The sequence below is a fragment of the Sciurus vulgaris genome (assembly GCF_902686455.1).
Source record: "Sciurus vulgaris genome assembly, chromosome: 3".
Classification (NCBI taxonomy): Eukaryota; Metazoa; Chordata; class Mammalia; order Rodentia; family Sciuridae; genus Sciurus; species Sciurus vulgaris.
The window spans coordinates 186,983,603-186,999,749 of NC_136463.1; the positions used below are offsets into that span (position 1 = coordinate 186,983,603).

The 16,147-nt window shown below is 54.3% G+C and overlaps 1 protein-coding gene across 9 annotated transcripts in view; it reads left to right on the forward strand.

Annotated features, from left to right (window-relative positions):
* Positions 1–1,314: 1,314 nt before the first annotated feature.
* TRAF3IP1 (TRAF3 interacting protein 1) overlaps positions 1,315–16,147 on the forward strand; it is a 63,702-nt gene continuing 48,869 nt past the window's right edge. For 2 of the 9 annotated variants that reach the window (XM_079133935.1, XM_079133936.1), the window contains exons 1-7: positions 1,323–1,549; positions 4,803–4,871; positions 5,285–5,446; positions 7,042–7,185; positions 7,278–7,688; positions 10,677–10,748; positions 11,889–11,964. In XM_079133935.1, coding sequence (XP_078990061.1) covers positions 1,427–1,549; positions 4,803–4,871; positions 5,285–5,446; positions 7,042–7,185; positions 7,278–7,688; positions 10,677–10,748; positions 11,889–11,964 — 1,057 coding nt within the window. In that variant the 5' untranslated portion in view covers positions 1,323–1,426. Of the gene's footprint in view, positions 1,550–4,802; positions 4,872–5,284; positions 5,447–7,041; positions 7,186–7,277; positions 7,689–10,676; positions 10,749–11,888; positions 11,965–14,287; positions 14,390–15,761; positions 15,858–16,147 lie in introns of all 9 variants that reach the window. The other 7 variants (XM_079133939.1, XM_079133931.1, XM_079133932.1 and 4 more) reach the window with 7 other exon arrangements.

The window sequence follows — 16,147 nt, forward strand, 5'->3', positions numbered from 1 at the left end:
GTTCTCGGGACGGGCACAGTCCCCAGCTCCACGTGCACACCAGCACCTGAAGGAGTTCTCGGGACGGGCACAGTCCCCAGCTCCACGTGCAGACGAGCACCTGAAGGAGTTCTCGGGACGGGCGCAGTCCCCAGCTCCACGTGCAGACGAGCACCTGAAGGAGTTCTCGGGACGGGCACAGTCCCCAGCTCCACGTGCACACCAGCACCTGAAGGAGTTCTCGGGACGGGCACAGTCCCCAGCTCCGCCGCGCGACGAGCACCTGAAGGAGTTCTCGGGACGGGGCGCAGTCCCCAGCTCCACGTGCACACCAGCACCTGAAGGAGTTCTCGGGACGGGCGCAGTCCCCAGCTCCACGTGCAGACGAGCACCTGAAGGAGTTCTCGGGACGGGCGCAGTCCCCAGCTCCGCCGCGCGACGAGCACCTGAAGGAGTTCTCGGGACGGGCACAGTCCCCAGCTCCACGTGCAGACGAGCACCTGAAGGAGTTCTCGGGGCGGGCACAGTCCCCAGCTCCGCCGTGCGACGAGCACCTGAAGGAGTTCTCGGGACGGGCGCAGTCCCCAGCTCCGCCGTGCGACGAGCACCTGAAGGAGTTCTCGGGACGGGCGCAGTCCCCAGCTCCGCCGTGCGACGAGAACGCAACAGCAGCCGGAAACCTGGATCCACACAAAGCAGGAAGAAAGCGGAGGAGGGCGGAGAACGAAGGTGAATGGAAGGCCTAGACGCCCTCACGGAGGACAAACGCAGACAGCGCTCGCGCACCGCTGAGAGCGCCGTGCGGATGGAGAGAGGCGGGACAGAGCCGCATCCTCACCTCCGGACGACGCCTCAGTGTCCGCTCAGGGACAGAAACGAAGTGCCAGAGAGGACAAGCCCCTGTCCAGGGGCCACATCGAGTACCAGAGGGGCTGGGCACTGCCTCCTCGTGTCTCTGGGGTGACTCCGTGCAGCCCGGCCCCCTGACCTCAGCTACCGTTCCCCTTCAACTTTGCCAGTCAGGCAGCACAGGTCCTGGGAGCTGTGCGCGCGGACCGCCAGGAGGACAGCACAGCCGCGCCGCGGAGGGGCGGGGCGGGGCGGGGCGAACGCTGCGAGCGGGGCTTCCGGCGGGCAGAGGTCGGGGCGGGGCTGGTGGGGCGGGGCTTCCGGCGGGCTGAGGTCGGGGCGGGGCTGGTGGGGCGGGGCTTCCGGCGGGCTGAGGTAGGGCGGGGCTGGTGGGGCGGGGCTTCGGACTGGCGGGCTGGCGGACGGGCGCCTCGCGCGTCCGTTGCTAAGGCCGCGCAGCCCTGGCGACCGGGGGCGGGCCGCGCAGGCGCCGTGCGCGCTGCGGTGCACTGTGGGATGGGAGCCCGGCTCATCGCCGCGGCCGCGGGGACCCGGCGGGCGGAGGGGTGCGGGCGGGCAGCCGCGCGGCGGCGCCGCCATGAACGCGGCGGTGGTGCGGCGGACGCAGGAGGCGCTGGGCAAGGTGATCCGCAGGCCGCCGCTGACGGAGAAGCTGCTGAGCAAGCCCCCGTTCCGCTACCTGCACGACATCGTCACGGAGGTGCGCGCCGGGCGGCGGGGTCGGCGTGGGCCCGGCCGGCGGGCGCGGGGAGATCCGGGCTGGGAGAGCCCCACCCGGGAGCGGCAGGCCGGGCCCGGCGCCCTCCGCCTCCCGCAGCCCCTCATGGGCTCCCGCCTCGGGGGCACCGGGTTTGGACCCGGGGCGCTGTACCACTGCGCCGCGTCCCCGGCCCGAGCCACGTCCCAGCCCTGTCGACGTTTAGTTTTGAGACAGGGCTTCGCCTAGTCGCCGAGGCTGGCCTCGAACTTGCGATCTTCCTGCCGCAGCCTCCCCGGTGACTGGGATCCCTGGTGGCCCTCGCGTGTCTCTTTGAGCCCTTCTGGGTTGGGCCTGGCAGAACTGACTCTGACTCCCCTCGCTAATCCTGTCATTCCTCCTGGCTACCCTGCAGCGTTCTCAAGGGGAAGGTGCTCCGCAAGTCCTGGGAGAGCGTAATTCTTTAGGTTCCCTTCCCCTCAAAGTTTCTCTCCCTGCTTGGTGCAGTCACCAGATTGGATGCTTAATAGACACATGTAGGAGAATAAATATGTTGGTCGTAGGGGAACCTGAAAGGAAAGATAAAAGTGCGGTTTGGTATTTGTTGATAAGCTGCGCAGCCTCCTTTAACTAAACTGAGGTTATTGTCACCGTGAGTTTCTCACTTAAGGATGGTGAATTCCTCAGTGACAAGACAGTACTTATTTGTTAGTGTATCTCCAGTGAGTTGCACTGGGTACATAGAAATTGCACAACAAACATTCACTGTTGAATAGAGTCTGTCCAGGTGCTTGGTAACTCAGGAGTGTTGCCCCAGTGGGTGGCAGCACCCATTTCAGGGTGCACCAGAGGGCCCAGGGGCCTGGTGCTCTCTGGGACTTAGGAGTCAGGTTGCGGGCTTCCAGGGCTCATAGTTTCACAAGTGGGTGCTCTCAAACTTTATTTCTCATTCATTTCAACAAGTGGGTCACCAGTTGGTTCACAGACTTTGCTTTGTTCATTTGGGCCGTCCTACCAGCTTGTAACATGTATTCCCCTGGAATGCATGCCTCAGTTCAGAACCTGGTCGTGCTGGAAAACCCTCAGATCCACCCTCATCCCTGTCTCGGCTTCTGCAGCCCTTGCAGCCTGCCCTGGATGGTGTGTGGGAAAGGGACCCAGCTGTGTGGAGAGTCCCGCGGGAGCCAGGCAGTGTGCTGTGTCACCACCGCTCTGTGAAGTACCAGGTGCCAGCTTCTGACCCTGAGGGAGCAAGGAAGAACTGGCCCACTTGGAGCCTGGCCTGTTAGAGCTGCGGCTGCCAAAGCTATACTTCATTTCCTGTGCTCACGAAATGCAGGGCCACAGGAGGGAGTCATGGGGGAGTGTGCTCATCCTGTGGGTGCTTGTGGGTAGTGCTTCGTGACCGTGTCGTGGTTGGCCAGTGGGTGTCTTTGTGGGATCGAGGAGGAACATTCAAGCAGAAATCAACTTTGTGGCCAGGTAGGCAGGTGTGGAATGAGGTGCACGCTCCATCAGGAGCAGGCCTTCTTTTCTTCTAGATGTTTTCCAATGCTGAAATCAATTTCTTTTCTGGCTTCAAGATAAATACACTGCCACCTCCTTGATAAAATGTTACAATGGTTGATGTGCTGGATAGCATTTTCAGGTGGTGGGTGGAGAGTGTCCTGTGAAGATCCTACTGTCCCTGAATGTCTTGTTCAAGTCAATGTCTTAGTATTTAGCTGTAGCCAACTAAGGGCTTCTTTCATTAAATTAAGCATCGTTCTGTGACATTGTCTCGTCGCTTTCAATTATTGCTCGCAACTTAAACTGCCTGCACTCTGGGAAAACCTCAACCTGGGAGAAGTGAGCAGTTGTCAGGAATATTAAGTGCAGGATTTTTTTTTTTTTTCCGGTACCGGGGATCGAACTCAGGGCCTTGTGCGAGGCAAGCACTCTACCAGCTGAGCTATCTCCCCAGCCTCTGCAGGATGCTTTTAAGAGCCCACATTCTGGCTGTCTTCTGAGAACAAAGCAGAACCAACCAACGAAGTAATAGACTGATGTCTACAGGCTTGTCTTTGGCCACTGTTTTTTTTTTTTTTAATGTTTAGTGTCAATGGGCCTTTATTTTACTTATTTATTTATTTATTTATTTATTTTTTGGGTGCTGGGGATTGAACCCAGGGCCTTGTGCTTACAAGGCAAGCACTCTACCGACTGAGCTATCTCCCCAGCCCCAATTTTACTTATTTATATGTGGTGCTGAGTATTGAACCCAGTGCCTCACACGTGCTAGGCAAGTGTGCTATCACTGAGCCACAGTCCCAGCCCAGCCACTGGTTTTTAAAACCTAACTCACATTGATAAAGCTCAAAGCTCAATGTCTAGGACACACCTGCAGGCCTCCGGAGCATACACCTGATATTTTCTGTTCTGTGTCATTTTTTAGAAAATTCATTATATTGAGTTTTCAGTAACCCCCCACATTTTGAATAACTCTGACCTTAGGATACCCAGGATGCTGGGTGGGGCGGCAGGGAGGGACAGAGAAAGCTGCAGCTCTTTCAGGATAATCTGGGGACAGGCTACCTGAGGGGAGAGGCAGATAGGGAGAGAATGGAGGTGAGACAGGTGCATAGTCCCCACTGTCCTAAGAGGTTAGGAGAAAGACCCTTCTGGAGTTCCTGGTTTGGATACCCAGGCTGAGCTCTTCCTTGTCTTTCTGGACTCCGTTTTCACCACTGTGCTTAAGGGACTCCAGTGAAGCTCAGTGTGGCCAGGTGTTTCCCTGTGCTGGAGCCACTTGTCTCTTAGGCACAGTTCGTGACCCTGTGGTTGGGAAGGGCTCTGGGTCAGGCCCTGCGGGACTCTGGAGGCCTTAGACTCCTGTTGTCCCATCCTTCTCTGGATCCCTTGAATTGGACCCACTTGGCCCTGGACTTTGTGGAGTCACTTTCTCTGGATTATCGCTTTCTTCCTAAATGCCCTCTTCCCTAGCTCTTCTGTTAGCTTCTGGGGCCAGTGTAGGTCTGGCCTCCCCTGGGAAGCTGTCCCTGGCACCTGAGGCCCCTTCCTTCCTGAGGGCTGCCTTGGCAGTGCCTTGGTGTTGGCACTCTGTGCCCACAGCCAGGCTTTTCTGTGAGGCCTCAGCACCCTGCGCTTGTGCCATCAAACATTTGTCGAGGGAGCGGACAGCAAGAATCCTGGGTGCAGGTGGGGGTTCAGCGGACATCTCAGGAGGTGTGTGTGATGGCCCCTCTGTGTTTTGAAGGTGATCAGGACGACGGGTTTCATGAAGGGCCTCTACACCGACATGGAGATGAAGTCAGACAATGTCAAGGTAGGTGGGGCGCCCCCTCTCCCTGGCCTTCCCCCCATGAGCCCTGTCTTAGGCTATTTGCCCCTGCATCGGGAACATGCCGCTGTGTGGTGGGCAGAGGAGGCTGTTTCCCTGCGAGGTGGCACGGACCCCTTCTCATTTCATATTCTTGTGGCAACTACATGTTGTGCTAAATTTACCAGCTGAAAAGCAGAATTAGTAGTTCAGAGATTCCGGTTAGTCTATCAACTAACTTAAAAGCTTTCACTAATTGTTTTTGTCGTGTCATAAGAGGTCAGTGTTTCTAAATGTGTCGTATTTCTAGAAGTCGCTTTCTTCAGAAGAGGAAGTACCCATGCCTGTGGAACACACTGAGGACGGTGCGAGCTCTTTGAAGTGTTTTAATATTTCTGTTTTAAATGGAAACATTTCAGGATAAAGATGCCAAAATCGGCTTCCTCCAGAAGGCCATAGATGTGGTCACGATGGTTTCTGGAGAGCCCTTGTTGGCAAAACCCGCCCGGATCGTGGCTGGGCACGAACCTGAGAGAACAAACGAGCTGCTTCAGATAATCGCCAAGTGCTGCATCAACAAGGTAACGCTGCTCAGGTCATGGGCTGTGGCCCTGGCATGCTGACCCTAGGTGCTGAGTGGCACACAGTGGCGGGAGGTGTTTGAGGGCTGCCAGTGGTGCCCGTCGACGCCTTCACTCTGAAGCAGGTCCAGGTGCTCTGGCGCCCGGGAGGTGCAGGAGGAGCTCCTGTGGTTGTAAGCGGGGCACAGCACAGGCTGGCAGGCCTCCCTTCTAGTGGGCCTCTCTAGCGCTGGAGGCTGGTTCCTGCTTCTGGGCCTCCTCTGAGGACAGGGTTGTACCCACCCAGGGCAGGGGATGCTGTAGGAGCTGCTCCTCTTCTTCCTTGGGGCTTATGGGGACCCCTGCTCTCGTCTTGTCCCAGCCTCTGGTGTCTGCTCCCCTCCTTCTGCCCCCCGTTGTTGTTTGAATAGCTCTTCCGCCTTCAGAGGCCCGGTTGCACTTTGCTTCCTGCATTCCTCGCCGTGGGCTGGGAACTTGGGTGTCTGGGCTCACCTCTCTGGTTAGGTCTAGCATGGCTCTTTCCTGATGGGGAGTCACTCCAGGACTTTCCTTCTTTGTGCAAGCCACGTAGCTCCTGTGGAGGAGTTGCGGGGGCCCCTCGTCCAGAGGGTAGTAATGCAGCCCTTTAGGTACCTGCTGGCTGGCTGGGGGCTAGCCTGAGATGTTGCCAGATGGAGCCTGTGGAGTAGCTCACCTGGGAGCAATGCAGGGTGGGTGCGTAGTGGCGGCAGGCCAGGTCCAGGAGGCCTCACAACACCCTTGTCCTGTTCCAGGTCCAGCTCAGGCTGAGATTCTGCCTCCACCCAGTATCCTCTATGTTGCTCTTTTTCGTTGGTGGTACTTGGATTGAACCCTGGGGGGTTTAGCCATTGAGCTACATTCCCAGCCCTCTTTATATTTCATTTTGAGACAGATCTTACTAAGTTGCCCAGTTTGGCTTTGAACTTGTGATCCCCCTGCCTCAGGCTCCCAAGTTGCTGGGATTACAGGTGTGCTCCTGGCACCTGGCCATGTTGCTCCTTTATTTATAAATTGGTATGACCCTCATTTTCCTGCTCTCTCTTTCGCTGGCTTCAGATTGCCTTGGGGCACAGTTAGCTCACAACCTAGCCTGTGCCCGGAGACCTGCCAATGCTCTCTCCCCTTCTGCTTCCTTTCTCGCCTCCCATGCCTGCCCCACTCCAGGCCTGCACTGGGCTTTCTCCACTCTTAGCGACCTTGCCTCAGTGTGTGCTGGTTCTCAGGGCATGAAGTGGTTGGGTCACATCTGATGGCCCTTTCCGCTGGGACCCTGATCCCAGGGGGGAGGTAGAAGGGGTTTGTGAATTGTGAAGGTCACCTTTACTGTTCCTGAACCACACACACGTCTACCCTGGGCAGTGTGGGTAGGACTGGACCAGGATTTAATGATGAGTTGTTAGTCTTGGTTATCAAGAGACAGAGGGCTTTGTCTGTGATAATAACATTTTCTTTTAATATTTTATTCAAATTTTACTCAGACTCTGTCTAATGAACTGTCTTTGCTGACATTTATGTCGTTGCATGTGCCAATCACGTTTTTGCCTTCTCTTTCACTTCTGACCTGTGGAAAAAAGCTCTCCAGTGAGGACGCAGTGAAGAGGGTTCTAGCTGGAGAGAAGGTGGACGCGAGAGGAAGGTCCTCCCGGACCGCGAGGTCTCATGAGTCGGACAATAAGAACGCGAAGGAAGAAGATTCCAGAGCTCACAAAGATAGAGAGGTGAATTGCCCGTTGCACATCCTTGAGAACGAAATGATCTTGTTGTCATTTAGGGAAAAGCATTTATAATTTATCTCTACATATATTTTTAGGATAGAAGAAATTCGGAAGTAAGAGAGAGAAGTACAAGCCGAGATCAAAAGCCGAAGGAAGACGTGAAAGAGGACAGCAGATCGAGAGACAAGGAGCGGGACAAGGAAAAGATGAAGGAGAATGACCGAGACCGGCACAAGGAGGCCGAGAGGGACAAGTGCCGGGAGGGCGAGAAGGAGAGGAGCAGGAACAGGGCCCGGCCGGAGCGGGAGAGGGACCGCGACCGCGGCAACAAGGACCGCGAGGCGGAGCGGGAGCGGGAGAGGAGGGGCGAGGCGGGGCGAGAGAAGGAGCGGCCCAAAGACCGCGACAAGGGCAGGGACAGGGAGCGGCGGAGAGCGCGAAATGGGGAGCACTCCAGGGACCCCGACCGGGAGAAGAGCAGAGAGCCGGACAAGCTGGAGCGGAAGGTGAGGCGCTGGGCAGCGAGTCTGAGTGGCTGTCCCGAGTTTCTTACCGCGTGCTGAGGAAGCCGCTCTCCCGTGCCAGTTAAAATGGTGGCTGACTCGGTTCCCCGCCGTGATGTGACCACGTTTCCCGTCAGGCCCTCGTCTGTCTGTCTTGTTTGCTGGGCATCACCGGCAGCTAGTGCTCGACGTCTGTCAGGCAGCTCCGCAAGCTCCAGCCCATCCCTCCTTCACGTCCGAGGAGTGGAGCTGGGTTTGTGACCGCTGCGGTCGCCCGGGAGCTGCTGGCCGGCCCTGGTGTCTGGCCCACAGGCGGTCTACAAGAGCTGTTTGGTGAAGGAACAAGGGGACAGTCTGGCAAGGGCTGGTGGACTTTTCAGACCATAGAACACAGGAGGGCAGGTCAGTTACGAGTGGTTCATGGACCTCTGTACGGAGTGCCACTCTAGGAGGAGCAGAAGATGGCCTGGAGGAGGGAGCCAGGAGAGTGCCACCACGCGCTTGCTCTCCTCGGAGGTTTCTGAGGCTGAGCTCATTTGCCCCAGGTGCCCTTGTCACCTTGCGGGATGTGCTGTGTCGCTCTGCCCTCTGTGGCATGGTGCATGCTCGTGTGTGGCAGCACTTGTCCCTGGCATCAATGGAAGTGGTGTTTACAGGTGGGGTCAGGGGCCATGTGGCCCTCAGAGCTCAGGCTCTGCTGAGTGTGAGGGACTGGAGACACTGAGTCTCTTGGGCATGGTGTACCAGTACGACAAGACCTCCTCAGTCCACTGTGGTTCTTGTTCAATGGAATTTTCAGGTGATTTTAGGACAGACCAGAAAGCCCTTGGTTTCAGGCTTCATTTCTTCTAAATGTGCAAGTCACTTCTGGACTTGTCCCACATGTCAGGGTTGTCTTTTCAGACGCCCTTCTGGTGGGACATTGTCCTGCAAAATGTCCTGGGAAGACAGGGCAGTTGTCTGGTCTGTGGCTGCTGGCAGGGGAGGCGGAGGTCTGACTTGGTTGCAACTCTGCCCAGGTGATGCAGCCAGGCAGTGAGGGGCACGGTCTGTGCTGGCGTCTAGCTCCTGCCCCCACGATGGCCATCTTGTTCAGTAGCTCGGCCGCTGGGGTGTCACTTTCCCTGCATGTGGGCTCCACGGGACCAACCTTGCTGGAGTCTGTCAACTGGCTTTTCTGTGCCAGTCGGCATAAGCCCTTGAGATCTGCCTGCTTCAGTGGGTGAGGGGCCCCTGTCCAAAAAGACGTGGTTCTGTTAGTAGTTGAAGTTGGTGTTCTACTGGGGCCTGTGGGGCTGTACTCTTCAAAGCATTGTTTTCCGTCCATGCACATCCTGGAGTAACTAACACACCCCGGGTGTTGTCATGAAAACCTGGGAGCCCTGGAGAGTGAGCTGTAGAAACCACTGGGGCAGCTTCCATCTTTACCACTTTTTAGCAGTCCGGGAAAAGGTATTTTCACTGGCCTGATGTTTGCAGGTGTTGTCATATTCTGGTGTGTTCTTCCGTGTATGAGACAGCCCGAGTGGACAGCCTTCCTCAGCAATCAGGGTCTTCAGATTGAGCATTCCACTTCAAGTTCACTGAAATTGCCAGTGTTGCAACTAGTCATTTAAATAGAGAGAAAGACTGTTCTAAAGAGGAATCTTTGCAGGGCTGACATTTGGGTTGTGAGAACCAAGTGGGAAAGATGGTTTTGTTGCAAAGGGTTGGACACCATGGCCAGGTGAAATCAGATTTGCTTAGGTCTTTCAGGTGATTCTGTTTGCCCACCTCTTGTGAATCTGGGGTGTCTTTGTTGAACTGTGTGAGTTTGGGCAGCAGCAGCAAGGTCTCCTGGTCACAAGCTCCAAGCAGGTACAAGCTGCTGTGAGGTACCTCCCAAAGAACCTGGTTCCAGGGATTGTAAAATTTGCTCTGAGGTGCCAGTCCTTAGCAGGGGCAGGAAATGCAAGCGCTTGCTTTGCTCAGCCATATCACTGCCCCCTCTGGCCAAAACCTGACTGTCTGGGAGAGAGGATGAACAGGCTTGCATGCTGTTTTTCTTTTTTTGGCAGTACTAGGGGTCAGCAAGGGTCTTGCACGTGCTAGGCAAGCCCCTGCCACTGAGCCACACCCTAAGCCCATCTTTATTTTTCTTTGGAGATGGAGTGTCACTAAGTTGCTGAGACTGATCTCAAACTTGCCACCCTCCTGCCTCAGCTGCCTCTGAGATGCTAGGATTATAGGTGTGCACCTGGCTCGCCCCTGGGCTTTTGTGGAGAAAGGGGAATAGAGACATGGAGGCACCCTGAGAAGTCAGGAGTGGTATGGCAGTATGGTGTGGTGGCTGGAGCCCAGGTGCCAGGCCCCAGATGTCTCGTGACATGGTAAGCATGTGAGTGTGGCACCTGCTGGGCCCACCTACTGTCTGGTGATTACCACCAGTACCATCTGGTACGTCTGTCCAAAGAGCATGTTTCATGGTTGGAATACTGGATGGGTGTCCTTTGACGTCCTGTTGACGGTGGTCTACCCTCCTTGTGTCCAGAGGATAGAATGGTGTTCACAGGAGTCATGCGGCTTACCAGGGTGCCTTCCTGACTTTGTCTGCAGCCTTTGCTTATGAAGAATCTTTCCGTTCTAGTTATTCCGTATCAGAAGATGCTCAAATATCAGAAGATGGGGCAAATTTTCTGTGGGCACTGGAGTTAAATTCACCCCATTCCACCTCTGCATTTCCTGGGGTTTGTTATGGTGGAGGGGTTGGCATCTGTGGAGTTCTTTGGAAAGCAGGAGTGTTTGGTGTCCCAGTACCCCATGCTGCTTGGTAGGAGGACTGAGGTTCCAGCAGCAGCGACCAGAGGGGCTGCTCAGGTCTGTGCAAAGGGTTGTCTTGTTTGCTCATCAGTATCATGAACCAGAGCTTGATTTGTTTTTAGATGTTATAGATTTGAATAATTTCAGTTTGAAGAAAAATAATTTTTTTTTTTTTTTTTTTTTTTTATATAGTCAGCAAGCTCAGGGGAGATTTCTAAAAAGTTGTCAGATGGCTCCTTTAAAGACTCCAAGGCGGAAACAGAGGTAAAGTTTAAAAGCAGTTTTAAGAGCTGTAAACGGGTAGTTGAGTCGCGCAGTGGCCATGTGTCCTCTCCTGGTCCACGGGGCTGGGAGGAGAGCGGGTTGGGGCTTACGCGCAACAGCACCATCTCAGTGATGGTGGGAGCGGCTCACCTCCAGGCACATGTGGTGGGGTGGCTCTCTGGGCATTTCTGGTGAGTGTGATGTGTGGTGTTGAGGGGGTAGGTGGTGACAGGGGCACTCAGCATGAGTCTGGGAGGGGATTAAGTCACGGGCTGCTGGGAAGGGAGGGCCAGCTGAGGCGCTCTCTCAGCTCTGCTTGGCACCCCTTGGCCTAGGGTGCTGCCTGTGGCTGAGATGTGGTCGTGGCCTGCCGTTCCTGTGTAGGCCATGCTGTGGAGGTCAGTAGAAGGCCATCGAGGGCTTAAGCTGACTTTCATCTCCATCTGCACGGTTGACAGTAGGGAGGTGGAGCCAGCTGCACCAGGGCTGGGAGGCCACCTGGCTGCTCCCGGGACAGGTGGTGGGAGTGGAATTGTGCCTCGGGAGGGCAGACTGTGCTGCCTCCCCAGCTTGTATTCTCCTGAAACACGGGGTGAAAGTTTTATTTTCCGAGTTATGCACAAATGCATCTGAGTAGTTGAGTGTAGTCGTGTGTCACACAGCAGCGTCTCAGTGGTGGAGTGCACGTACAGTGGTGGTCCCATAAGGGTGTGCTGCCTGGCGACACCAGGCCCTCTCAGTTTGTGTAGGTGTCCTCTAGGGCACTGGACCGTGCAGCCCTCTGATGCCTATGACCGGTATTAAGCAGCAGGGCCTGGCTGCAGCACGGGGCCAGTCCTCAGAAGCACGTGTGCCAGGCAGTGTTTCTCCGGGGCCCTCAGCAGGTTGCTGAGCCGCCTAGGGCTGTGCGGAAAGACCCACATTTATGCTGGAAGAGGCTGGGACACCTCCTGGTTCCCGCTCCCTGGTCTTGAGCGCTCAGCTGTGTTGCATGCTGCGTGCTGTGTCTCTCGTCCCCTAAAGCCTGTGGATGCTGCTGCTGTGTCATACTTGGTTTCCCTCAAGTAGAGCTTGAAAAATAATGGATGCTATTGCTGTGTGATGCATCAATTAATTTTTTTTCATTTTCTCCTCTTTAAGGCTGAGGTTTCCACGGCAGCGTCCAGGTCCTTGACATCGAAAACATCAAAACGACGATCCAAAAATTCAGTGGAAGGTACTGCAAAGCTGACGCTGGCTGCAGACGTGGGTCTTGGCTCTTCTGCCCTGATCATGCATCTGGCAGCAGACTTTTTTTTTTTTTAGTATTTTATTTTTTAGCTGTAGAGGACATAATACCTTTATTTACTTATTTTCCTGTGGTGCTGAGGGTAGAACCCAGTGCCTCACACATGCCAGGTGAGCGCTACCCCTGAGCCACAGCCCAGCCCCTGGCAGCAGACCCTCTTGGCTGCAACACAGGTCTGCCGTGTTTGGGAACTGGGAAGGATGCACGAGTGCACAACGTGTGAACTCACACCACCCAGGCAGAGCCGCCACTTTTGCTGCAGATCTGTTGTTGGAACCTGGAAGGCGTGATTGAATTCTCATTTTCTGGAAGTGTCTGTCAGTCATGCAGGTCACAGTGGCTCTTGTTTCCACTTCGGGCATGAAGAGCATAAGGCAGACGATGTGTGTGTGTTCAGAATAGCAGAAATCACCCCTGGAATCATGCAGAAAGCTAAGCTCACAGGTCTGGCCCGGAGGCTGGCTGAGACTGGAACTTGACTGTGACACACCAGCAGCAGGACCTGAGCAGCAGAGCAGGGCTGGCCAGAGTCGCTCGTGCGGGAGGCTCCCCTCCCATCAGAGTGTGAAGCTGCTTTGAACGAGCAGTAGTTTCTGAGATGGCACTCTTCCTAAGTCCTGGAAGTCAGTGTGGCAGCAGTGCAGTAGTTGAGATTTCCAGAAGTGAAGGCACATGAGTGCCTTCCCTTCCCAACGGTCAGCGATGCTCTCGGGACGTCCTCTCCCCTCTGTACTGCCCTGGCACAGGCCGCAGAGCAGAGGGCACTGGCATGGGGCTCCAGGGTGGGTGCCCTCCGCCCACCTGCCTCTAGTGTTTTAAAGGCTTTCTGATCTCGATTGACAAAAACTGGGAAGTTTGATTCCTAGTGAGATTGCATTTTTTCATGCGTGTCTGGAGTTTTGATTGGGGTCTCTGATTTGTCTGCTCTTTCCTGATTCTTCATGGTCTGTCTGGAGTTCTGAGGGTTCTTGTTAATCTGTGTGTACTCCCGTGTGTTAAGGACATCTGCCATTTTTTAAGTAAGCGTGCTTTTTGTATTTTTGCACTTCATTTCTACCAATTATGTTTGGTTTGGTTTTGGATTTGCCTGAGAGTTTAATTTTTAGGTACTTAACCTTTTGGTAATTTGTCTAAAGATTGGTGACTTGAAGATTTGTGTTGTAGGGTACATTTTAACTTGAGTCTTCTTATTCATCTCTCAGTGTAATGCCTGTGTACGACCCTGAGGCTCTGACTGACTTTTTCAGAATAATTTGCCCACCGTGCCGGGTCACCTGCTAATGGGGCCTTCTGCCCGTCTTCCTTACACCTATGGAGGTCTGGGATCTGTTTCCTGTACACTTTCACTGGTCTGTATTTTACCGCTGTTTCCTGTCAGTGTTCTCTTCAGAAAAGTTTCGAGCCGTTTTATTTGCGTATTTGTCCAGAAGAATTCTAAAATTGCCACGACTCAGGAGCCGCTCCTGTCCCATGGGCAGGCAGCTTCTCAGAGGCCAGCTGCCTCCAGCTTCAAGTTGGCAGGGTCTGTTTCTCTAGGGGGTGGCTCGATTGCTTGTTTGTTTCCGGTTTTTTGTTCAGTGATACTCGGTTTTGTTGTTTTCTAACAGAATCAGAGCTCTCAAGCCTGGCTGCTCAGTCTGATCTGGGGTATCTTCACTGATTTCTTCTGGGTTTCCTGAGCAGACAGCTGAGCCCGCTCCTTCTCCGGCCACTCAGGGGGTTTTGTCTGTGTGTACTGGCCGCCTTCTGCTGTGGAGTTCTTTCTGTGTGACCTTCAAGAGAGGTTTTATTGGAGACTGCCCACTTGATGGCAGTGAACCTTTCTAGCTGTCAGCAGTTCGGGACTCCTGCTTTGCTGCTGGTTGGCCAGGCACTGACCTGGCACAGGTCTGCCCCAGCAGAGCTGGCACTGTGCCCAAACTTTTGGCCTTGCTTGGGTGGTTGGTATCTGGGCAAATGCCCTGACATGGGGGTGCTCAGGGCATGGGACTCTGTGCCCTGCTCGGGGTGAGCCTTGCACCTACCAAGTGGCGCACCATGGTTACACAATGACTGTAGCTCTTAAAGCCGTACTAGCCCTAAAGAACCCAGACCAACATAAGGATATGAGAGTGTTTGCTCATTCATAAGGAGTACACTATAAAGGAACTCATAACTTGGAGTTAGTATATTTTGATTTCATTCATTTGATAACTATCTAGCATTGCAAATTAAGTGTAATACCTATTTTCATTGTGCAATTTCATGTCAGGAAGAAGGGACTCTAGAACCAGTGAACACAGTCTTTCCCCTGAGAAAGAACCTAACTCTTCCTACAATAAAGCTAAGAAGGAGCATGCTGGGAAACAGCTTGGTAAGACTAAGCCGTGGCGAGACTGTGAGCGAATGTTTGCCAGTTGAAATTGTTCGCTGCCTGATCTTCTGCTTCAGTGCCATCGCTGAGCAGGGGCAGCTTCACAGAGGTTCACCTGGGCCCGAGTTTGGAGTGTTGCCCTGGCTGGAGTGGAGAGGGCAGCAGGTCAGCTGGACCTGGGGCAGAGCACCAGGGCTGTTCTTAGCCAGCTGAGAATGTCCTACCCTAAGTCTGCCCGGGACCAAAGTTGTCCAGTTGAGCCTTCCTTCCTTTATTCTGCAGACTTTTGTCATCTTGAGGAGACTATGAGGGTGCCTAATTCATGTTAGTTTGTAATGAGTCTTTTGGAAAAAAAGGAAGCCGAGAGAAGCAGGGACAAAGGCAGGGAGGGCCTCTGGGGACATCTGGACATGACTGGTTGAGGAGCAGGACCTGCCGCTGTCTGGGGACCCTGAGCAGAGGCCTGAGCTGGTGTGGGCTTGTGAAGTTGCAGTGGAAGCGGGGCGGTGTCAGGAGGGGCTGCCCCAGCAGGGGGCCCAGGATGGCCTCTGCCAAGTCTATAGGAGGGTGTCTACAACTGCTGGATGGAAGACCTGGAGGGCTTTGAGCAGGACAGACAAGTTTGGAGGACCTCCTTATAAGATTGGAGGCCAGGAGTGGAGGCCTGGGACAGCGAGGAGCTTGTGGCGACTGGACGAGGAGTGTGGTGGCTTGGACCAAGTGTCTGTGGAGAGGGCAGCCGAGGTTCAGGGCGTGTGGGGCGGGGGAAGAGGATGGCTGTGCTGTGGGCTGGATAACACTGTTTCAGTAGAGGAGTCAAAGAGAAGACCCCTTGGGGGGTTCTAGGCACTAGGCAGTGCCACTTGCTAAAACAGAAGGCTCGGGGAGACCGGCTATTGGGGTGGGCGGCAGGACCAGAACCCAGGTCTGACTACGAAGGTGGGGTGTGTGTAGACTGCGCATGTGTGACCTGTGGTCAGAGAGAGTCGCGGAGGTTGAGGGAGACATCCTGAGTGTTCTGGCTGTGATGGTGTTTATAGCGGTAGCTTTGTGTCTCACCCCAAGGTGCTGCCAGTGGGTGGAGCAGGGGTGCTGACCTCTGTAGGGACTCCAGGTTGGGAGGGGTGGGGGGCGGGACAAAAGAAAGGGCAGGGGGGGTGGGAGAGGCGTGTCCTGGCTGTGGGGAGGGCTGTTGGGGAGGGGAGGGGCTTCTCTCCAGTCTAGGGGGAGAGGTGTGGAGGCTGAGTTGACCACCTAGAGGATAGGGCGGTATGTTGGTGGCCTTGGCCTAGACCCCATTAAATCCCAACTAAAGCAAGCAGACACCGAAACCTTGTACTATCTTAATCTGTTGTTAACTATTTTATGTCAGGAAGGAAGGAGGATAATATTTCAGGTAAAAGTTTAGACCCCATAACGTCTGGATTAAATGATGAACCAGATCAGGAAACGACAGCTTCAGAAATAGGTAAGAAAAGATATTCTTTAGTTTAAGTTCCTCAACACTTTGATGTAAAATACTGACATCTTGGTGTAGTTATAAGTTGTTTTTTATTATTCTTACCATTTCATTGTTTGTCAGATTGTTTTACAATGTGCTGAAGATCAAAAATGACTTGATGTTTTGTTTTCTTTAATTTTGCTCCATTGTGACATTGTGACTCAGCTTTAAGTTAATCTTCACATGTATTTTTATGTATAACTAATTTTTTCTTTTAAGTCAAAGTGCATCCTTAATCTTGCTATTGGAATTTTTTT